Source organism: Apium graveolens, chromosome 3, assembly GCF_009905375.1.
Source record: "Apium graveolens cultivar Ventura chromosome 3, ASM990537v1, whole genome shotgun sequence".
Taxonomy (NCBI): Eukaryota; Viridiplantae; Streptophyta; class Magnoliopsida; order Apiales; family Apiaceae; genus Apium; species Apium graveolens.
Window position 1 is genome coordinate 42,330,400 of NC_133649.1, and position 24,837 is coordinate 42,355,236.

Here is a 24,837-nt window from a genome sequence, read left to right on the forward strand (position 1 = left end):
CTTATGGTTCACTTTAAAATACTTTTGTTTGGTAAATTAAGATTATTATTTTGTTTTTAGGGTTGTTTTTGTATTTAATATTTAATATGATCATAAATATGCACATAACAAGCAAGTTAATCAAATTGATGGATTCCGGTAGGATGCTAATATATAAGGTTTATAAGGCCGTTGCAAAACGTAATTTACTAGACATTGAGTTTAAATCAAGAATTCCAATTACAATAAAATCGTAGAAGAGTTCAAAAAAAATCGACGATTTTTCTTCAAATTTTTTATTCAAGATGACCAACACGAAACCAGAAATCCAAATAATTTTATTTATTCTATTTAAAAGCAAATTTATAATGTTACTAGTCCATTATTTAAAGAAACAAATGAAAAAAAAACAAACATATTTTATTTTGGTGAACGGTGATATTGTGCTGTACTACTAAAGAAACATCGGTCCCCAGAAAATCAGTTAGTATAAAAGTGAAGAAAAGGGTATGACTTGGGGATGAATTGAAGACGGCTGATTTATTTTGCGGCCATGGACGGGATTTCAATCCGACGAAATTCATTATTGCTTTCGCGCCTTAAATCTCTTCTCTCTTTAAAGGCACTGTCTCTTATTTTTCATTCAGACATTTTATCAAACACTATGCATACTTTTACAATTGTATACATTCATGTTCATATATTTTGCAGAGATTTAGACATAGTTTTGTGGGAACTGGAGCTCAAGATAAATCTAGTGTTAATAGAAGTAAAGGCTCGCATTTGAATCCTGACTCTAAATTAGGTATGTGTATATATACCATGCTTTCCATTTATGAGTAAGGGTTTTTATTTTAGAGTTCATTTAACTAGTAAGCGTGGTACTTTGTTGGACGGGTTTTCTTAAGTTTGCGATTTCATTGCCAGATATTACTTCAGTCGTTTAGAAAAAATGTAATTTGTAAAAATGGTGGCTGCCATATGACCTCCGCTTTTCTGAAAGGCGGAATGAATGCAGCCGCCAATGTGCTATGTTAGGTAAAATTTGGGGCACCAATGTGTTATGTAGGATTTATTTTCTTATTGTTGTAGTAATGTAAGATTGTATATTCTGTTTATTGTTTTTTCATGGTATGCATGTGTAGGTAAAATGGATACGTCACAACGCACGCAGTTGGATTCCAGAAAATTGGGTTTATATTCATCAATGATATCTGAGGCCTCGTGGCTTGTTCTTAAGTCTCTCCAAGCACGAGGTGACAAGTTTAATTGTGTTTTTGCTAATTGACTAGTTCATGCTAAATGTTTAATATTATTAAACATCTGATTTTTATTTTTTTCTAATTTGAGTTTGTTTCATTCTTTTTCCTTGTATTCTTGAAGTTCCAGACACAGCCTCGGCTTTTTAAAAATAAATTATCAGGCAGAAAATATGTAAATCATTCTTATAGAATATGAACTCATTCTTGTTCTCGAATTTGGCTTTTCCTCAAGCCAAAAGCTGCAAGCTTGTAACTGTTTGGGATAATATTAGAACACCACATCTCGCATCTCACATCTCTCGTCTCCAGCCTCATTTAAGCGTGTGCTTCATGCAGTGAAAATATACTGTTCTATTACAGGATTGAAGGAGAAAAATGATTGAAAAGTATTCTTTTTGCCACATCTATAAAAGACAGACATAATGTGTAAAGTAACAGTTAATATCATATTGTTAATAATAGTTTATATAAGCACACTAAGTTACAGTTGATGTCGTTTGAAAGTTCCTTGTTTTTAAGGATTTGATCGTGGCTACTTTATACATGGGCTTGTAGTCTATTGTGATCAACATGCGATATTGTAAATTTGAATCACATAGTATAGCATAATTTGTGAAAGTGGTCTTTATTTTGTTTTGTGGTTCTACTAGTTATTTTACAAGTCACATAAAAATTGATCTGTATTATGCAGGGTTCAAAGCGTACTTGGTTGGTGGTTGTGTAAGGGATTTACTACTAAACAGAAAACCAAAAGATTACGATATTATAACAACGGCCAACCTTAAACAGGTTATCTTTACGATTCTTCTGTTGATACTTTTTACTTTTAAATGAAGCGCTTTTATAATAATGAGACGGTGTATTTATATATCTTTGATTATTTGTTATATTCATGTAGGTCAAGAAGCAATTTTATCGTTCTTATCCTTCACAAATTGTTGGACGGCGATTTCCTATATGTATAGTACACTTAAAAAACACAGTTATTGAGGTCAGTAATGTATATACGTATCTACTTCTGGGAAGCGTAGAATATTTTAGTGGTACAAATGAAATTATATGTTATATAACATTTTTTTTCATTTACCAGGTATCTAGTTTTGAAACTGCAGTGGAAGGCACTATTGAGAAAGAAAAGTTTCTTGCTGCTCAAAAGCCCCCCACATGCCAAAAATCAGACCTTGTACTTTGGAGGGACAGTATGAGCCGCGATTTTACAGTTAACAGGTTTGTGTTGAAGCGTTTGTTATGTTTTCAAAGTGTGATAACTCATTCGTGTGGATGTTTTATGTTCCTCACTAGTAGCTGTTTTAGGTTTTGGATTTTTTCCAGTATGTAGTTACTGAAGTACATTTTGAATTTTGCATTTGTTCGCTATATGTTAGGAATCAGCTTAGTAGTAGTCTATAGTAGTATTTGGGGTAATAGGAATAGTAAGGGTATATGTGTCATTTACTGATTTAGTTTGTTGGTAGCTTATATTTAGCAAGACGTGATTGTATTTTCAGATTATGCATGATCAATGTATGAAAACGGACTTTTTCCACAAGTCTCTCTCTCTCTCTCTCTCTAAGTTCAATTTTGTTCTATCCTCTTGTTCTATCTGCATTTCTAGCTCTCTCTCTCTCTCTCTAAGTTCAATTCTGTTCTATCCTCTTGTTCTATCTGCATTTCTAGCTGTTAATTCTCTGTTTCTCGCCCTCCCCCTCCCCCCTCCCCCCTCTCTCTACATTCCGGAGTTCTGATCTCTGTCTATATTCAATTCTGTTCTATCGTCTTGTTCTATCTGCATTTCTAGCCGTTAACTCTCTATTTTTTCACTTGATTACTGTCCTATACTATCAGAAAACAACAAAAACATTCAAATATTCAGAAAACTCAAAGTCAGAAACCCTAGTTCCTGACACTATAACATAAAAAAACTTGCTGTTTTGAAGTATCTTTTGCCTTGATTTTGGCTTCAACTTCTGGGGCATGAGTTGAATACTTTTGTTATTATCTCCACATGATCTGGCAGCAGATTCTTAAGATATGCCTCCTTTTCTTTTCTGGAAGACCCCTTATTCTGCTAGCTTCTGTATATCTTGCCTTACGCGGTTATGCCTTCCAGTCCCTGAATTTTGTGTTTTTATGTAATGCTTACTTAATTATTTCTTCTATGAATTATGCCTTCTTTGACATTAATACTCCCCCTCCCCTTAAATTGTTGAATCAGCTTATTTTTCAACCCTTTTGAACATAAAATTTATGATTATGCAAATGGACTGGGGGATATAAAGTCCTTAAAGGTGAGCTCATTCTTTATTATCTATTTAATTTCTCTTTTCTTTTCCCTTGAGCTATTAAGATTCTAATGTTGCGATATGTGCACAGCTACGAACTTTAATTCCTGCACATATATCTTTCACAGAGGATAGTGGTAAGTGTATATTTCGTTTCAATATTTTTTCAGTACCAGGATGTTTGTAATGTATTCTACGTTTAAACTAGTTTCTTTTTGGTTCAGCTAGAATCTTGAGGGCTGTGAGAATAGCAGCTCGTCTTTGCTTGTCTTTTTCAAAGGAAATTGAGTCTGCGATATCTGATCTCTCTTTCTCAGTGCTAAGCATATCCCAGGTACCTCATGGAAATGTTTAGTCATAGCATTTGCTTGCTAGTTGTATCGCTTAATGCTGTTCGTGAATTTTGCCCATTGTTTTTCCCTAACTTAATGATATCTGCCCATTGTTGTACAGCAGCTTCAGTCTTTGTTCTGTTCATTTACCTGTTTACTTATAATTAATTTATAAATGGTTTGCGTAGTTCTGACTACTTTTCTATCCTAATACACCTTTCTAACATGATCAACTGATCATTTCAGTCCAGGATAATGATGGAATTAAATTATATGTTGTCTTATGGAGCTGCTCAGCCTTCTATATCTTTACTTCAAAGAGTCGGCCTGCTTGAAATTCTGCTACCATTCCATGTGAGCTAGTTATATTTTGCTAGTTTTCTGCTTTATTGTATACATTGCTGGTTGTAGAAGCAGCATATTTTTAACACACTTCTGATCCAGGCGGCATATCTTACTAAGCAAGGAAGAAAATATGGTGAAAATTCAACAATGTTGATGGTAAAACCTGTTTTCTTCGGATAACCATTATTCAATATTAATATGGTCCTTGACCAATTGGCTCTATATCATACATATTTATGTAAAAAAGACCCATATTTTCCGCAAGTTACACATATCATGACCACTCTGTTTTCATTCATGTCTAATCTGATTATCTTCTCTCGTTTCAGAAATTATTATATAATTTAGATCGCCTGTCATCTTGTGAACAACCTTCTGATTCTGGTGTGTGGTGAGTTGATATTTTGATTTTAAACACGAGTTTTTGTTTTTTGATTGTTATGTCTAAAGTCTTGCACATACATTATGCAAGTTTTTTAACTTTGTTTTATATGTTTTGTAGATGTAATGATTTTTATCGTGTGAATTGAATGATAAACTTAAATTAATTTTTTACCTAGCCTGAAATGAATTAGTCTTCCTGCTAATATATTAGTATCAACTTTCTTCATCTGATAAGAAAAATACAATAATTGTAAGATTTAATTAGGATGCTTAACTTGCATGTGTCTGTAGCCTAGTATATTTGTATATGGTTTCATTTTTTGTTACATGGATGTAGTATATACACTTATTTAAGATAAACACGTTTACAAAAATGTTTATAAATAGGGTTGGACTTTTTGTCTTTCATATGGCATTGGTAGACAAGCCTCAGCATCCCCTAGTGGTTTTTTCTCTAGCTTCTCTTCTGTATTATGGAAATTGGAAGGCAGCAGTTCATTTTGCAAGACTGCAGATTGAAGTCCCTATTAGTTTTGAGCCTGAACTTCTGGAAGCAACAGCCTTTATATCAGATCGTGAACTTGCTGAAAGAGTTATCCAGCTGGCTATTTTAATACAAGAATCTGTACATATTTTGACTAATGCAGACAGTTTGCATGAAATGATGGAAAATTTTCCAGGCTCCGCTTGCTCTGGTTTGGTAGGTACATCTATAGAAACTCACATTTGCAATCAATGATGTAAATTTTCAGACGACAATTCTGTTCATAGCATTTTTATGTTTGTTTTGGTCTAGCCCAAGTAACTTACCAAAAAAATGGTCTGGCCCAAGTAGGCTAACATAAAGGCATCGAGTTGACTAAAATGAATTCCTGCTAATATATATGTTTCTTTTGTTCACTAAGTTGTGATGGCATAGGTTGACATGTTTGAGATGTGGGTTTTGAGAGAGTTGGTCATCTAACATGTATGAGAGCTCGGTTCTTCTGATTAGAGGTTTTAAGCTCGGAAGTGATACTCCCAGTCTTATCACAATTTCATAAGGATCTAAAGTTGGCCCTTTTGCCCTTTGGGGATCTGTTGATGCCCTTTAAAGGGTTATAGTGATCTACTCTTGCCTGTATGTGGACTTAAGAAATGGGCTGTAAATATTATTTTTTTTGCTAATCAAAATGGGCTGTATTTATATATGTTTATGATTCGTTTAGTGCTTTCTCAAATAAATAATACCTACTTTTTCTTTGTCAACCATCTTTCAAAACTGTTTTTTTAAGACTTATCTCATCACCTATACAATTGCAGTATTTAAGTTTAGATTCAATGTCATAGAGTTTGAACTCTGATATTGTGTAAATTATTTTGATTTCAGGTTTTTGTACCAAAAAATATGAGGAGCTTCATTGCTAAGGTTTTTGGTGGGATTGACGGACTTATAAAACGCAATACTCAAGGACGGACGAGTTTCGATATTAATTATGACATGCTTCAAAAATGTGATGTAAAAGAATCAAGGTTTGTAATTGGAAAAATCGTTATGGAAACTATCTGCTGTGTGGTAGATCATGAAGTCATGGCTCAAAGTGAAGAAGACCATGTTGAGAAGGAACTAGTAGAGAAACAACTGTCTTGTGCTTGTGAGTCACTACCAGCAAACAACATGACGTCTAATGATGACGTGTTCACAAGGGTAAAACGAGAAATGCAACAAAAAAAGGAAGAGCAACAACTGGCAACTAAAAAGCAGAAGGTAGACAAAACTGAGGACGATAGAGATGTTGCAAAATTATAAGTGACAGGTAAGGAAAGATTCTCATTATCACAGAGCAAGGTGGATAAGATGCTGAAGACAGTAGAAAATTGCGAGGAAACTATGCATAGTAAATGTAATGTTTCTGAAGGTGGTGTACACAATAAGAAGGGGGAAACAAAGGTGAGTAGAGGAGAAGGAAGCCAGCTGGGTGCATTATCTGCTCTGTTCAAGCACGAAGACGCAGGTGATATAATCTAATGTGTATACTTCGTAGGAATAACCAAAAAATCAGGCAGGTATATTCAATTCATGTTAGTGTTCCCAATTAACTGATCACTCTTGGTGATAGCACAGGCGGTGAGGTTTGTTTTTTGACGGCTTATAATTTTTGATTGTGATGTTTGTTCTTTTTGGCAGCTTATACTAATTTTTAGATTATTCCTGTTGTAGCTATATATTATTTATCTATTTCCTTCCATATATCATTTCTTTGTTAAATTTCAGGAAGAACTAGTATAACATAAGCTGCACTTTTTTTTTTATCTCAGCGCTCAACAGCCATTGAGTTTTTAATTTCTAAAGAGTTAATTACATTTTGCAACCCTCATCTTTCATTTAAAATCAAAACATTATACCTATTTTGCAAAATACAGTTTGCAACATTTAACTTTCAGAATCAATTACAACATGCATCCCTTATAAAATTGAAATTGAGATGTTAATATTAATAACTAAAATTTCAAAATAATTAAAATATTTATTTTAATGCACTTTTTGCATGAAAAAAATTATAGCTATTTTCTATTAGTAATACTCTAAATTAATCATAATGTTAAATACTTAAAATATATTTATTAAGCAAAATATATGTTTATATATATAATCATAAAATTACTAAATATATCTATATTTTAAAATTTTAAATATTATACTGAGTAATAAAATAATTGACATTAATATTATTTTTATAATTGAAATTCTAAATTTTAGTTTGATTTAAAAAATTTAAAATTATTATTTAAATATTTTTCTAAATTTCAATTTTACCCTCCACAATATAAATATTTTAAACAAAATGATTAAAGGGATTTATATTGTATTTGATATCTAAAGTTAGGGGTTGCAAACTGTATTTTTGAAAGTATATAGTTTTGTTATTTAATAAAAAATAGGGGTTGCAAAATGTAATTAACTCTTTTCAAAATTCATTGTTGTGATTCTGTGGAGACTTTTTCTTGAACTGCAGAGACCAGTCACATAAACTTCGAAAAAATCAATTTTTTTAACCCAGAAAAAATAGATCATTTATATATTCATTAACAGCTAAAATAATAGAGCTTTTTAAAAAAATACCCAAACCTAAAAATATTTTTGTAAAAACACTGTCATTTTTAAAAAAAATCAAAAATATTTGTTTAATTTGTAGAAATATAATTTTTCAAAAACATTTGCAAAATATTTTTTTGACAACTGGAATCAACTGCATATGTAACATTTGACGAGTTTCTGCAATTACATGTAAACTCAAATCAACCAAAAAAAACTTTATTCAACTAATTGCATATCTGGTTGATTTTGATTGATTCTGTATTTTTGCAAAAAAAAAAAAAATCAAAAGATAGTAAAATCGCAAAATAATAACTAATTTATTGCATATAACTATTTAATTTCTAAAAAATATCTTTCATGTATGTATTAGTATTCAAAATATATATGGTAGTGGAGTTCAATTTTGACTCCAATGAAGTAAAATATCTTTGGATATATATTATGATTTCACTCCGAAAAAACTCTGTTTTCTTGCTATATTATCGATAAAAAAGTTAGAATATATTAATTAAAATATTTTATTGAAAAACTAGTAAATATAAAAATGGAGTTCGAATCCGTGAAAAAAATATGTTTTGTTTGTAGACTGAGAGTTTTTTGTGGAAAAAATAAATATAAATTATATCTCAACTGAAAAAATAAAACAAAGTGAACTCTTACAGAGCTTACTCCAATATCATTACACGTTCGGAGTTCCACCTAAAATTCCACAATTGACAAAATGCAGGGGTCCAACCAGTTTCCCAAGTCAACAAACTTCAACAAAAAATGGCTTGATTGTCTTTGTATATTGTAGTACTGCTAAGGGATTTCTATTCGCAAACAATAATCACTAATTTTTATAGAAATGGGCTGTTATTGGTGGTTGAATAATAAATCTTAATGACTGCTGCATTCATATTAATTCCATCAATTAAAAAAGCCCAATTTTATTGGAGTGCACACATTAGAAAGACGTACCACTAATATAGAATTCAAATTTCTTGGACTAAGAAGAGTTGCATATCATTCTCCTCATAAAATATATTATTATATAGCCTCTTAGTTATTTAACATCCATTTTTTTCTTTGCACTCCAACAAGCCTCTGGGTTTTCTTCTCTATCAATTTTTTTTGTCTATTTTTTCATTAAATATGAATAAAACAGGATTCAGGTTCTTGATTGTACTTCACTGCATTTAATATATGTTAATACTCTCTCCATCATATTTTAGTTGTCATGTTTCCTTTTATAAAAATCAAATTGACCAATTTTTGCTAACGATTAAACATTATTCTTAAATTATTTCGAAAAAATAAAAATTATATATTAAAATAGATTAAATCTACTTTCTCGTGATATAATTTTTTTATTTTGTTCAATCCTAAATTATTAATAAACTTCGGTCAAATTTAAGTCAATTTGACGGGCACAAATACAAATGAGACAACTAAAATAGGATGAAGGGAGTATAAAATGAGAAGAGGAGACAAGAGATGCTCCTCACTAATGAGGAAAGATGAGATCCTAACATTCTAGGGAGGTACAAAAGGCTATTGGAGGTGTTTTTTGTTTAATTTTCCTCAAATTTTGAGGAAAAAGAGTGCATGGGAGGCTCTTAGAGCAACTCCAAAAAACTCTCTATACATATTCTTTAGTTAAATTTTGAAGAAATTGAAGGGAAAAATGTCTCAAGCACACTCCTAAGTCATCCTCAAATATTTAGTATCTTCAAATCTTTCCTCAATATTGAGGAGTGCATTTTTCTTCCTCTTTCATTTATATATTGATATTTATTATTTTCCCTCCTTTTTCTACAATTCTCACCATACTTTTCCTAAAAATATAGATAAAGAAATACATACAAAATATACAGAGAATAAATTGAGGAGAGTTGTTGAAGTAAAACATTAAATTTGTATCTTAAGTTTTTAAGAGTCATTTTAATAATATTATTTATGAGGAGAATATTAAGTAATCGTTGAAGTTGCTGTAAGCCCTTAAAAACTGCCAAAGTTTCAATACATATTAACTTTTTTCCCCACATAATTGTTCTTTCACTTACCCGTAAAAGAAAGCTTCAAGAGAGTACTTTATACTTTTCAAAAAACTTGATGTATTTTTCAGTTTCATCTATCTTGTTATTGTCATTATCATTTTTTGGTAGGCAATCATTTTCATACCATTCAAATACGAGTCTAGTATGCAGTAAGAAAACAGTTCTTGATCAGTCTAGGCGCCAAGTTTTCTTGACAGACTACTTGTTAGCTATGGTCTCACTGACTGAATCAGTATCCATGCAAAGTTATGGGGGTTCTGAAAATGGCACCGTTTTCGCGTTCGCAGATTGCAGGAGAGATTTGTCGAGAAATGACTGCATTCTTTGTGTTGAACACTGTAAAGTAGAGTTGCATAGCTGCCTTTTCATTCAGAGTTTGTTTCTTGGTGGTAGGGTTTATAATAGCTTAGATGGATGCTTCTTAAGGTATGATGATTATCGATTTTTTGGGGAGATTTCGGATGATGAGGTATTTTGTGGAGGGGATGAGTTCGTTGGAAATAAGAGTTTGTTTAGAGAAAGTGTTGGTGAATTAGTGAGGAGTTTGGCTGTTAAAGGGGCTAAAACTGATAGGTTTTCTGTAGGGAATGTTAACGAGGGTGATTTTAGGGTTTTTGCATTGGTTCAATGTTGGAGATTTCTGGGTAAAATTGATTGTGAAAAGTGTTTGGAGGGTTTGGTAGGAAAAGTTGGTTCTTGTCTGCCAAAAAATGAGGGAAGTGTTTTGAATTCTGGATGTTATTTGAAGTATTCTACTTACAAATTCTATGGAGATTCAAGGATCACTGGTACATCAACAAAAAGCAAAGGCAAGTATACATTTCTCTATTCTCTTATTTTCAGCTTCTTTCTCTTCTTAATTGAAGAATGCCACTTTTACATCTCTTTCATCAATATTTTAGGTCATTTTGAGTTTCTTGTTTTCATTTGAAGTCATTTCTTATCTTTTCCAGTTTTATCTCTATGTTTGCTGATGAATGTTTTAGTCATTAATAATGTGTTTTATAATGAAGAAATCAAAACATTTATGCAAAAATAATATCGTAACTTTGACATTTGAAGTTTGGAAGAAAGAACATACTGAAGCCCATGGTAGAAGCAACAATGCCATTAGTGAATAGAAATGGTAAAAATTTGTTTTTTATGATAAAATTCTAGTCAATAGACATTACATTTTTGTAAACCAACATTTTTGTAAAAACATGAGTATATAACTATTGCTTGATACATGCTATGATTTATAAATTTCAGCAGAATATAAATTTGCATTGCTGACCTTTGTTTGACAAGAAGCATAATTTAACTTTATGTATCAATCTCAAGACAATGGTAGACAGTTTGCTGATTAGTAGTAGTAATTTATATCCACTACTTTTCACCAGCTAAAGGTATCAGTCAGGTGATAGGGACTTGGTAGTTGCACTAATTTGACTAGTAGTCCGGTCCTAAAGTAATTACGGTGTGACCCAATTTCTAATATAAACAATAACGGGGGAATAATAATGTGCTGAATGGTGTGAAAACTGAGTTTTGCTAAGCTATATCAGTCATCTTATGTAAGCATGACAACCATAATCCATAATGGAGGTTTAACAGCTGCTTGTTCATGTGGGTACAGGAGAGGGAGCCAGACATTTTACAATTGTTCTGGCTTTAACTTCAGCTTGTATAGCTATTTTGATGCTTACATCAACGCTTTCTTTCTTTTTGCGGAAGCGCATGGAAAAACAAAGAAGAGGTACTTCGAAAATTTACTTGGATAACACTGTCAGACAATAGAGTTAGTGTGACTGTATTTTTAATATTAAGACACCCATTTTATTTTTTGAATTTTTTTTAAATGTTATTCCGTATAATCTGACTACTTTTCTGTGTTGTAGAGAAAGAGCAGTATGATTATTTGGCCACTGTTACAGACTCCAAACTCATTTTCTCGTATGAAACCCTTGAAAAGGCGACTAAATACTTTCATGATTCCAATAAGCTTGGGGAAGGGGGATCAGGCCATGTGTATAAGGTAAATTATGTCATCCTTCGGACGTGCTAATTGGAAGAAAGTAGAATATCGAGAGAGAGTAAGAGAGTACATATAATGGTGGACTTAATGATGTATGCAATATTATGGACAGGGAAGATTACCGGATGGGAGGACAGTAGCTATAAAGAGGATATTATTTGATACTAAGCAATGGGCAGAACACTTGTTCAATGAAGTAAATTTGATAAGTGGAATCAATCATAAGAATCATGTAAAGCTTTTGGGTTACAGCGTTACTGGACCAGAAAGTCTGCTCGTTTATGAGTACATGCCCAACCAAAGCCTTCACGATTACTTCTTTGGTTGTTACTTGACAGTTTATTCTTTCCTCTCCTCTCCTCTACACACACACACGTCACAGATTTGCACAGACAACTTCTGGATTTTTTTTAAGATACTAAAGAAATTATGCTTCAGGGAAGAAGAATGTGGAAGCATTAAAATGGGACGTCAGATACAAAATATTATTAGGAACAGCAGAGGGATTGACGTATCTGCATGAAGATTCAAAGATAAGAATCATACACAGAGATATAAAGTTGAGCAATATTCTCCTCGATGAAGAATTTACTCCCAAAATTGCAGATTTTGGGCTAGCTAGATTGTTTCCTCGTGACAAAACTCATCTCTCCTCTGCCATTGCAGGGACACTGTAAGTTAACCAACTTCTTTACATCATTAATGCAGAACTGAGCATTTATAATACATAAATTTGTAGTCAAACTATGCTTTGTAGCTATGTTGCATACTTAGTCTCTGATCCTCATTTACACATGCAGTGGTTATATGGCTCCAGAGTATGTTTTTAGTGGCAAATTGACAGAGAAAGCAGATGTTTATAGTTTTGGAGTCCTCGTTATTGAAGTAGTGTGTGGACGGAGAAATAATGCCTTTTCTGAGAACACAACTTCGCTCCTTGAAATGGTACATTTGAATATCACAAGCTCATACTCTTTGCTAACATTTTGTCTGTTTTCACCTTCAACATTGATATGTAAATTGATACTTTATTTATTCAATCCCGCTAACTTCAGACTGAGAAAAACCGAGCATATCCCAGCTAATTAATAACTTCTTCTTGTGCTAAATTTCGAAGGTTTGGAACTCTTACAAAAAAGGTACAGTGCATGAAGAAATTGATCCAGTGCTGAAGGCTAGTTTTGAAGAAGATGCAGCAAGAGTGCTGAAGATTGGTCTACTATGTGCTCAAGCATCTGCGGAACTGCGTCCAACAATGTCTAAAGTTGTGAAAATGCTTATGAATGATCAACAACTACCTCGGCCAACACAACCACCGTTTCTCAGTTCTACTTATGTTCAAAGAATTCCACTAAAATAACGAGCCTAACTATTTGGCTATACTGTAGTATTATTTTTAGTGGATGTTGTGCTTTCATTGTTAGTTACAGAAAAGAGGCAAGTGTAACACAGCGTGACAAAATCATTGAATGAGAATATACACTAATTTTGTTTTAATTTCTCGTTTTCCGCTGTAGTGGAGCTACAAATCTGGAGTCCTGTCCCTTATTACATGACACTTTGTCTCTAACAACAATACTACCGCTATCTACTTAAAGTATACATACTTTGTTTCTAAGAACACTACCATTATTTATTTCTAAAAAAAAATACTACCGTTATCTTAATTAAAGTATACATCATATGACACATCATATTTGGAGAATTTATCAAAATAATTTAGTTACGGGTGGATTATCAAAATATCAAATTTATAAGATGATTGGACCTTTAAAATTTCAATTCATCAAATACGCTGAATCGTCTGTCGTATTTTTTTTAAAATAATGCAAATTTATGTGATAAGTACAGATATGCATCTTCCAATCACGGGCTAATATGTTATTTGATGATGCGTATGAAATTGCGCATAAATCTATTATTATAGACTATTTAGGGTTGTTTGGTTTGAGTAATCCTGGAATCAAGTACGAATTTCGTTCTTTTTAACCCAATATCTTATATCTGGTTGAAAATATAATAATTTTAAGGGGTCGTTTGATTCAGAAGACGGTATGAGTTTGGAATAAGAAATTGGGTTAGGCTGATATGGGGTTGAGGAATCATTTCTGATATAATGTGTTTGGTTCGGTACTGAAATCAAATTTGTTTGATTTAAATATTTTTGGTTCATTAGTTAAATCAAACTTTTATATATTGCATATGTCGAATTTAAGTTAGTTATACAACTTAAGAACAAAAAAATGTAAATATAAGTGATTAAAAAATTAAAATTTCAATGTTAATATATAACTTTAAAACAAATAAAATAAAATATTACTAATTTGTATTAAATAAAAATAAGTACAACTTATTTAAGAATAAACAACATGATATTTAAGATATATGTTTTAAGATTGTATTGAACTTTATAAATAAATAAAAAAATAAAATTTAATTTGATACCTCATACCCCCTTCTCAAACCCAACTCCCCACAAATGTATCAAATCTGATTCCAGATGGATATAAGATATGGGTATCAGATTTTAAAAACAGTGAACCTAACACCAGGTATGGGGTTGGAATGAACGAAACTCAAATCTGATATCAGAATGAGCCAAACCAAACGACCCCTAAATTTATTTCTCAAACTCAGATATGGGTTTTTTGATATCGGGGAGGTGATACGAGGAAAAACCATTTTTTCATTATTTTCATTTATATTCAAGCTATTTCGTTAAAATAGATACAAATATAAAATAATTGACCAAAAATATAATAAATTAATAATTAAATTAATATAATTTAAAATAATTAAAATTAATAATACAAAAATATCTTATAACAAAGATATTCATTGTAATACTCAATTAAATATATGATATTAAAAATGATAATTCACTCTTATATCATTTTAATCCGAATTCTAATTACAATCTCATACTATTATTTAAGCCAAACGACCCATTAGATTTTAAGTGGTTATTTTGAGTAAAATATTTGGGAGAGAGACAAGGAGGGACATGAAAATCGAAGATGGGCTATTTTGCTATCAATGCCTTTAGTTATTTCCTAGCCTCAATTTTTTTATAACATTAAAATTTTAAGAGTAGAACAGTTATAAAAAGAAATCAAAATACATCATTCTGGGCTTAATTATTGAATTTTCTCAAAACCAGTTCCAAAAATTTATTATGGAAACAAATATGTTAGAGTATATTAATTTACAAAATTTACTAATGATGAAAAATAATGTTATGCAAAAGCGAAGGCGTACGTTGATTTAATTTCGAAAAATATTGTTTTTCTTTAAAAATATACCACTATTTTTTATCTCAAGAAAAAGTATATAGTAAAACCTCGATAAATTAATACCTTTGGTATCATGAAAAATTATTAATTAATCGAAATATTAATATATTGATAAATTACTAATTTATTAATTTATCGATATATTAATAATTTATTAATTTATCGAGATATATTATTCAAAATTTTATAACATATACAATTCTCAGAATAATAGTTTATTTTCATCTATTAAATACTTAAAATAACATTAAGAAATATTTATAAATTTAAGTAAATTGAAAGGATTCACTTATTTAATTAGATTACTAATATCCTCAAGTTGTCAAAATGGTTCAAGTTAGAATCCTATCTTTTCTAGACTAGCCTTGGTCATATCTACCACAATAATAAAAGATACCTTATTTAACTAAATACCCAGTTAGTCTCACGAAAAGAAAAAGATATCTTTAAAACAACAATTACATTAAGTAATTTTCTCTTCTAATATGAACATAGTACGACATAGTTCCATAATGCATTAAGAAAGATTCAAGATGAAGTACAATACGACATCAATTTTTTTTTAAAAAAAACAGGTTACAATTAAGGTTTACTATAAATGTACATCCTAAAAATCTATAATTTTGATGTAATATGCAATTATTAATTTATATATAATATGAGACTTATATGTATTAATAAAAAAATATTATCTTATAAATTTAGTGAATTATTAATTTAGTATAAAGGGGCCGACTCGAGGTTAGAAAAAAATATTAATTTAACGAGATTATTAATTTATCGAGTATTAATTTATGGAGGTTTTACTGTACCACCATTTAAAGCAATTTAATCACTCTTATTCAAACTAGTAATATAGCCCGTGCTTCACACACGAGAATTTCTTGCAATATACAAAATTTATTTTTAAAAAAAATTAGCGCAATATCGCAAAATTTATCATACATTTGTATTGTTAAAAAATGCAAAGATTAACATAGGTGTCTGATACTTGAATTAGTATGTTGAAACACATAATTATATTTAATTATTTACGATTATAAAAATGTGCATGGAGTAAACTTTAAATTTGTTAAAAATATTTTTAAATTAATTATGTTAGTGAAACTACATCACTAAAACAAATTGTGCGTGCATTAGTGTATAATAATTGAAAGACATAAAATTGATAAATTGCTAATAAAAATAAATAAAATTTATATTGCTTTATGAATTCCCACCCCAAATATTCAATGAACCGATTAAAAGATCCAATATCCAATACCACTACGCATTTAAAAATACTACGGTCTTAATATTTTATCGAATATATTGACAATTTTAAATCCTTAAGATCCTTAATGATGACTAATAATTTCACTCGGAAAAAAGCGGTCCATCAAATCCTTTAAATTCAAGACTGAAACAAAAAAAACATGATAAAATATTAACAAAAAAAATGTATAAACATAATTGTTTTTAAAAGTAAAAAAAATAAATCAAGTTAATATATTTAATATTTAATATTAATATAACATAACTTATAATAAAAACACATTTCTCTCATTATTATTACCACCTCCAAATCAAGATTTAGATATATCTTTGATGCAGAGAAATTGGTTATTGCTATTGAGCCTTTTAAAAATATAAAAGTTCAATAATTGTTAATAAGTTATAAATTATTATGTGAAAATTATGAACCTAAAAGTAATAATATTAACATTATGTCTCTTACCTTGTACAAAATCAAACTACAGGAGTTTCTAGTGCTTGGTCAAAAACTTGATTCATAATCTTTAATTGTTTTTTCATTACATTAATTGATTGATATGAAAAGATAAAATTGTAATGATTTATGATTGATAGATATGGATACAAAAGGAATGAAAAGTTGATAAGCGATACCTAGGTAATTTTAAACTTTCCTTTAGTTAGTTTGTGGAAAGAAGCTAAAACAATTATTTCTTTTATTTTATATTGTTGATAAATTATACAAATGATTATTGAGAATCCGAGTAAAAAATATTTTAAAAATAAAAGTGTATCCGGAAAATTAGTTTATCAATTTTAATTAACTTTGGAAACAAACACATGTTTTCAAGGAAGCATGTAAATTACAAATTTCGTTGTTCTAGATCTTATTTTTTTAAAATTTGAAAAGATATCGATTGATTTATTACAAATCTTCATGAAGTTTTTCCAGTGATTCTACAAAATCATATAAAGATTTAAGTAAGCTAAATATATGAAAAATGTATTGTTCATAAATATATTAGTTGTCTTATTTTATCCAATATGTTAAAAAAACTATATATATAAGATATTCATTTAATTAGACTGAAAGTCATTGCAACAGTTAAGTAAGCTCCATAAATTCGAGAGATACAATGTAAAAAAATTCTACAAAATCCAAGATGCATTGTAAAATGATCTTAGATTATAAGTTCTATTAATATAAAATATGATCGTATCGGCTCTTGTTGCAAGTCACAGTTTAGCACTGTACCATATCTCTCGTGCAAAAATGATGAACGTTAGTTTGTACTTAGTTTGAAAGAACAAACACACATATATTCTACATCACCAGTTTTGGAGAGTTATAATATAATGTGTTGTGTATTATTATTTGTAATTTAATATGATTTACATAATAATCTCTTGCTAAGTAATGTCAAATTATTTTATTATTTTTAATTTATAAATTGCTTGTGATATTTAACCTCTACATTATACTCTAAGTTGATGTTTAGATGAATAAAAAGTTAGCCTAATTAGCCTAGTTCTAACATATTTTTTGAAAATTACGTAATGATTTCAATATTATCAAATTTTGCAAGGTCGCTTATCAAGCACAGAAGAAGGCCTTAAAGCTAAGAGGAAATGCTTCTTAGTCGGAATTTGTGAACATAACTATTTTGGTTCATTGGTATGTAATACAATACTCAATATAGAGTCGTTGGCAATTAATATAAATGTGAAATTGATCGTTTGCGTATATATTGATGACATAGAGTACCACAACCATTCGCTATGGAATTTTGTGCCAAACTTCCTCGAAAAATATTTCTTATTTGCAGAGGAGGAATTAATTGTGAAATATTTTATGATAGTGATAATAAAAAATTACTTGGATTTGAAAATTTTATGAAAAGCCATAATGTCCGAAAAATGTATACGGTATTGTTGAATTATATTGGAGGTGAAAATTTCTTTATTGAGATATATAATTCATCTGGTCAAGCAATAGATTATTCTGGTTGTGATTCACAAAATTATGTGAATATACCTAATAATATAAAAGAAAAAGAGTTCATTCTCAGTTTGGATGATTTGGAGGATGAAAAGGCGAGGATGCGGTATTTTTTTAGCGTACTTGGAAGGGAATTAATTTTTTATGAACATACCATCCACCCATCTGATATTGGCCCATGGATAAGTAAAATGGTTGGTTGATACATAAATGTTTTCTTATATCTTTTTTGTGTTATAAATGTTTAACTTTTTGATTATTTTACTGATACAGCTACTTCCGAAAAAAATATCAGAATTATATGGACAATGGAAAGACGGGGACACAATACAATTGTGTTTTCTGTATAAAACCTGGGAAGTTAAAATTGAAAAATCCCACAATGATTGTTATTTGGTAATGGATGGAAACAATTCGTGATGTATAGTAGAGTGGAAATATTTGACATTCTTATGTTCGATTCACTTATTTCATTGGACGAACACCTGGTCCATGTTTGTTTGTTCAAAAGTGATGATATTCGACCACATGAAATGTCATTAGGTAATGTTTGGTCTTTTGTGCTTTATTAGTAATATAATACTCATTATATGAGAATAGATGATTAATGCTACATCTATGATTCTTTCTAAATATATATTTTTTGAACAGGAACTAAAGATAGGACTGCATCTTTTTTACATGTAATGCACTTGCATAGGAGGTATTACAAAGAAATTGTAAGTTGACTTGGTACATACATTAATTTTTTAGTTTACTGTTTCAAAAATATGTACTACAATATCTTCGAAACTATTGTTACCTGACAGATTCCACCAATGCTGGTTCGTCTATTTTATGATCATATGCTTTCCAACGCGAATACAATACGTTGCAGAGATACTATTTTTCCAGTATCGTATAAAAAAGACACAGGGTATTGGAAAAATGGGAAAATCTTCAATCAATATAGTCTACAGAGACATGATACCTTTTTAATTACGATTGATGAAAATCATGAAGCCAGGATGAGAATTTACAGGAGCGATGCGATGGAGGTGGAATATGATTTAATATCTTCGAGACCTGATATTATACCTTGGCATTGGTTTATGAAAGATATGCGGAAAAAAGAATGTTCAAGTACTTTATAAGTTTTTACACAATTTAATATATCATTATAATAATATAATGAAGCATAATGTATCTTATTACTATATTTTCAAACGTGGATGACATAGTGTAATATATAATAGATGATGTCAAAGATTACTAGAGCTAATAATGTCATCAACATCTATGATCTGAGTATATTAGAAGATCAGAAGAATTGAAGGCAGCAGGCAAAAGCAGAATTTCAAAGGATGGAAAATTTCTGTATGTAAAAGCTGGCTCTTTGTCAAGATACAGGATAGGGATGTTAGCTAGTTATCCTAAGCCAGATTTGATGAAACTAATAGAGGCTCTAACTGACAACTCCATCCTAGAAGAATTGGAAATACTTGTACAGATTAAGAACATAATTGAGAAATGATCAGACAGCTCAGTCTTTACTTAATTATTGTAAACTGTCAAAGATTCAATGTACAAGTGTTGTATCAGCTTTTGTAGTGTTTTATTTTCATTCTTTAACTTGGGGTTAGTCTTGTTAACATGCATGAATTTGTGATAAATAATCTTCTCACAAATTGGGGGAGATTGTTGTGCAAGATATGCCTGTATCATAACAACACTAAGTCATACTGACAACCTTAAGATTAGTTGTATTGTAACCTTAATCTGTAATTCATACTTGTAACACTTAATGTCTGTAAAATGTAAATGGAGCAGACTGGAGCATTTTTCTCTAAACAGTGTCAAGCCTAAGAATTCTATCTGGAAGAAGATCAAGAAGGTCATGCCTCAGAAGAATTATGAAGAAGCTTAGAGTTGAATAAATCTGTTTGGTGAAAAACATTTTAAGTCAAGATCTCTACAAGTCACAGAATTAGTGTTATAGAGAAGTCATTCGAGAACTCAGAAAGACCTATCGAGAACTCAGAAATTGTCTATCGAGAACTCAGGAAATGCTATTGGAGATATCGATAAGTCAGATACCCATTCGAGAACTCAGAGATATCGACAAGTATACATTCATTAGAGAACTCTGAGTTATCGATAAACCAAAATTCACTAGAGAACTCAGAGTTGTCGATAAGTCAAGACATCAATGAAGTTTCAGAGATATCGACAAGCCAACATGTCTATCGAGATGTCGAGTTCTCTACAGCTTAATTGGAGATCTCGAAGTGAAGAAATTTCTCTAAGTACATAATTGCAGAACAGTTTAATATCCAAGGTTGCAGATCAACAAACAATTCACACAGCTGGATTGACAAGTCTACAAAAAGCAGTTTGAGAGATGTGCAAGATCAATGGCAAAGATTAACTGACAGAGGAAGATTAAAGTAAACACGGGTTGCTAAGGATATGCTAAGCCAGAAATGGAAGATTTGCTTTTTCTATAAATAGAAATGACAAGTGACAGTTTAGAAAAGCTAATAGCATGTTTATTATCCACTATGTAAACCAGCAGTTAACTGAGTTATAAAGTTAACACTGGTTCTCTAGTTAAATGTAACAATCTGTTAAAGAGAAAACACGCGCTAATAACACACGCAAGTATACGCATTCGCAAGTAATATAGAATACTTTCTAGTTCGTTCCCACAGAGACTCAGACTAATTATGTTCAATTAACTCACTCACCAATGTATGATTACTTCCCAATGTTAAGACAATAACACTTAGATTTGATTAACTAATTATTAACTACAATTAACTACTACAATTAAGCACTTAATTAACACTTGAATTAACAATATTAAAACACTCATGAGATCACAACTTCATTACTACTTCCTTCAATAGTCATTGTTATTACCCTTAGCATGCAACAGTGATGATATTAATCGAATAACACGAAACTGATAAAAGCCAACTTTCATTGTACTAATACCATTCTACCAAACATCCACAATTAAGATAGAAGTTGAATAGGCATCAATTATGTTGAGTCCCTATATGTCTATAGAAATTGACAACATAACGATTTAAGCACAAGTTATTCCTTTTGATTACACAGGGTGAATAAAACGGTTAGAGTTACCCACTAATCATGCAACATCGTACATGAACCTATGCTAGCATGGCAAGTTCTAAATCTCAAGATCCACCGTCGCTTCACAAGAGATTAACACCCTATCTTATATGTTCGCGACGCACATAAGACGAATACGCACAACCAATACTAGATATCATACAATCATCACACACTAGGATATTAAACAATTAACTAAAGAATTCCATAGTAAATCCGTTACGACCCCATGATCACAATTAACCCATGATAGCACTCATCGTCATCATGGGTTCATATGAAAACATGATAAATAAACACAAGAGAATAATAACTAAAACTACTTATATTAAACCAGAGTACGTCACAAGAGTAAATAGGTTCAAAGTAAAGAAAACTAGCATCCAACGTTATAACGAAATAAAGAATCACAAGAAAATATGCTTCCCCTTCGTTGCGGTGTGCTAAAACGGTCTTCGTCCTTATCTCCTTCGCTCTTCGATTAATACTACGATCTAACCTTTTTGAAACGTCTCTGAAATCTACTTATATAGGAGTCCCATAAAACCCAGATAACTCAGAAGTTGGAAGCCAAACAGAAATAGGAGTCTAAAATAATTAATCTGAAATTATGACCCTGCGCGGCCGCTCAGCATTCCTGAGCGGGCGCTCAGCTTCCTGCGCGGCCGCTGAGCAGAGCTGAGCGGGCGCTCAGACCCCTTCTGGAAAATACTCTGTTTTTGCTCCGTTTCTTCGCTGCAATCTGCTCCTATCTTCTCACTTGCAATGCTAAACACATGCCAAGGCTTATTATTGATGAATTCTCTCCCGAAATGCAACTAATACCCTGAAATGCACAAACACTAGAAAAATGCATCAAATACACAAAATACTTGATTTCAAGACACCAATTTAAGCTATTATAAGACATTCTAAGTGGTATAAAATGCCACTTATCACACCCCCAAACTTAAATCGATGCTTGTCCTCAAGCGTCACAGACTCAAAAACAAAATAAAAATATGCATTAATGCAATCTATATGAAATGCATCGATCCCCCTTACTACGACCAAGCCAACCAACTTACGACATCTCAACAAATGCAATTAGGCGAATAAAGATCCATCGAATCATACAAACTAACATACAACCAGAAACGTGGTGTGTGCAGATGCTTAACAGATATGCTTCGAAACTAGATTAATTATCATGACTCAACTATCCTCAAGGCAATCGCATGATTATACAAATAATAAAAATTATAGGCACAAAGTGACTTATAACACTTCAAGCATCCTGGAGCTTATTACGGAATCATACTTTTTATTTATAACAACAAATGCTTATTTGACCGTGCAATGAGTGAGGTCCACAAAAGACTTATACAATGGCATCCATGTAGCGAGCGTTAGGTTGGCGGATCCCAGACTATAAAAGCCTTAGGTCACTAGGCACAAAGTCCCCTAAGAACTTAATAACTCGAATACCAAAGAGCCCACTCGTGATCAATTATTCATTACTCTTTATTTTTCTTCTTCTTCTTTTTTTCCTTTTTCTATTTTTTTCTCTCTTTTTTTTCAACTTTCTGAGCAAGTGCGTTTCGCTCCATCTTGCTCAACCCTAGAATACTCGCATAAATATACGAGCCGGCTACTAGCCATTTGACGCCTAGCCACAATTAGCAATGAATTCCATTTTTCACTTCATTTTTTTTTCATGCCTTTTATCACTAAGAACCTATTATAAAATTCTAAGCATAATAAATAGATTAACCTCGAAAACCATCAAACCATAACAACCATCTAGTCCTTAAGCATTCTCTAAGACTTAGTGAAATTACAAGTGTTTCTAGCATGCATATCAACCTACACGATTCAACATTACTTTAACGCTATCACTACACTCGCATCAACATCACAAATCAATTGGTAAATCAGCGCAAAAGGGATCATGGTATATGCATGAGCTACATGACATGATAAATAAAGCTATAAATAATAATAATAAAAACTATATGGCAAAAATTATGCAATTATATGAACTAAACTATCATGAATATGCAACTATATGACACAAACATAAAATATTCCTTAACTACCACCCCCAAACTTAAAATCTTCACTGTCCCCAGTGAAGGTAGTAGAAAGGAACACAGGATATACCTACTCGGAGAGATCATCATCATCATCACCCTCAGAGGATGGTGTATCAGGAGGCGGATATGCAGAGTCCTCACCAAAAACTGGCCACTGGATGTCAGCTCCAAGGCCTCGAAAAGCAGTCCCAAGTGCAAGGGTGAGCTCTTGAGCAAACCTGATCTGTGTCTCGTACATAGCGTCCATCCTCCTCGACAGCCTCCTATACCGGGCATCAGCCATCCCAACACCCTCCTGAGCTCTAGAAGAACCAGCCTCATCTCGCCTTGGCCTCGCCATGGTAGCACCTCGTGCTGGACGCCCTCCCGGAAGATGATAACCCAGCCCATACTTCTCGGGCTCACCACCGGTCCACTCCTGCATCGCATACAGAGTCCCGAAATCAATAGGAGCGGCCCATACTGCAACTGCTCATGAGACGGCCACTGAACTCCCACCGCTCGGTAAAGCTTGGTAACCGTGGATGCATAAGGGATGTTCATGTGCTTAGCTCCCCTCAAAAACTTCAGAATTCCTTGGTAGATGAACTCACCAAGGTCCACATAGTACTCCTCATTCAAAATTCCCCACAACAACTGTGCTCTCTCAACTGTGACCTCATATGCATGCGAAGTAGGCAAAATATTAGCACAAATAAAAGCATTCCATGCATGGGCATACCTATTCATCGCGATCGCTGGAAAGTGACGATACTCGTTAGTTCCTGTCTTGAAGGTCCAAACTGTGCCTGGCCTACAGAGAGTGGCACAAATCAAATCCAAGTCAAAATCCTCAGCAGTCTTCTCGTTCCAATTCTCCTTCGTGGGCTTCCTCCGTCGCTGCCCAATCACACGGTGAATCACCGCAGGGTGATAATCAACCGTCATCCCCCGGACCACAGAATACCCATTCTTCTCACCCTTCGCATTCGCATAGAATTCGTGAACCACGCTCATCGACACTGCTTCAGGAGATTCACAAAAAACAATCCAACCCTTCTCAGCAATCATAGGCAACAACTCACCATCCCTCCCCGATGGTAAGAACCCCCTCTCCTTCAAAATCGGCTTACCCAGAAGCCTAGTATACTCCTCCTCAGCAACCCTATCATTCAAACGAGGCCTCGCAGCAATACTTCTCGAAGAATCAGCAGTAGGGACAGTGCTGCTGCTATCGATAGTCCTGGATCTCTTGGGTGCCATCGAAACTGAGTAAAAGTGTTAAAGATTTGTGTGATTGGGTTTGGGAGAGAGTTTAAAGTTTAAAAGTATATGGGGAGTATATGGAATAAGTGTATGTATATAGAGGGTAGGGATTAGGGTAAAATTTGATTAGGAGTGGGTTTGAGGGTTAAAAACATG

The 24,837-nt window shown here is 32.0% G+C and overlaps 2 protein-coding genes across 4 annotated transcripts; both read left to right on the forward strand.

Annotated features, from left to right (window-relative positions):
* Window positions 1-416: 416 nt before the first annotated feature.
* LOC141712192 (uncharacterized) lies at window positions 417-6,772 on the forward strand. 3 transcript variants are annotated; one of them, XM_074515031.1, is made up of 14 exons: window positions 417-601; window positions 691-784; window positions 1,125-1,235; window positions 1,933-2,030; window positions 2,140-2,232; window positions 2,332-2,468; window positions 3,457-3,529; window positions 3,615-3,660; window positions 3,748-3,857; window positions 4,102-4,209; window positions 4,300-4,356; window positions 4,530-4,591; window positions 4,972-5,284; window positions 5,954-6,772. In XM_074515031.1, the coding sequence occupies exons 1-14, from the start codon at window positions 533-535 to the stop codon at window positions 6,371-6,373; spliced, it is 1,791 nt and encodes a 596-aa protein (XP_074371132.1). In that variant the 5' UTR covers window positions 417-532; the 3' UTR covers window positions 6,374-6,772. The 3 variants fall into 3 exon arrangements, with proteins under 3 accessions (XP_074371132.1, XP_074371134.1, XP_074371133.1); XM_074515033.1 differs by having other exon boundaries at window positions 4,972-5,288; window positions 5,954-6,143; XM_074515032.1 differs by adding an exon at window positions 907-1,017 and having other exon boundaries at window positions 435-784.
* A 2,908-nt stretch (window positions 6,773-9,680) lies between these two features.
* LOC141712193 (cysteine-rich receptor-like protein kinase 3) lies at window positions 9,681-13,218 on the forward strand. Its single transcript, XM_074515034.1, has 7 exons — window positions 9,681-10,511; window positions 11,321-11,440; window positions 11,583-11,719; window positions 11,832-12,042; window positions 12,158-12,392; window positions 12,520-12,664; window positions 12,837-13,218. The coding sequence occupies exons 1-7, from the start codon at window positions 9,758-9,760 to the stop codon at window positions 13,077-13,079; spliced, it is 1,845 nt and encodes a 614-aa protein (XP_074371135.1). The 5' UTR covers window positions 9,681-9,757; the 3' UTR covers window positions 13,080-13,218.
* Window positions 13,219-24,837: the final 11,619 nt, after the last annotated feature.

What these genes read in the sequence shown, in the direction of transcription:
- LOC141712192 (XM_074515031.1), top strand. Translation starts at nt 533, where the DNA reads ATGGACGGGATTTCAATCCGACGAAATTCATTATTGCTTTCGCGCCTT. An exon ending in CAGTGCTAAGCATATCCCAG is followed by an intron (nt 3,858 to 4,101) that starts GTACCTCATGGA and finishes TGATCATTTCAG; the next exon opens with TCCAGGATAATGATGGAATT. An exon ending in AAATTCTGCTACCATTCCAT is followed by an intron (nt 4,210 to 4,299) that starts GTGAGCTAGTTA and finishes CTTCTGATCCAG; the next exon opens with GCGGCATATCTTACTAAGCA.
- LOC141712193 (XM_074515034.1), top strand. Translation starts at nt 9,758, where the DNA reads ATGTATTTTTCAGTTTCATCTATCTTGTTATTGTCATTATCATTTTTT. An exon ending in GATCAGGCCATGTGTATAAG is followed by an intron (nt 11,720 to 11,831) that starts GTAAATTATGTC and finishes TATTATGGACAG; the next exon opens with GGAAGATTACCGGATGGGAG. An exon ending in TCTGCCATTGCAGGGACACT is followed by an intron (nt 12,393 to 12,519) that starts GTAAGTTAACCA and finishes TTACACATGCAG; the next exon opens with TGGTTATATGGCTCCAGAGT.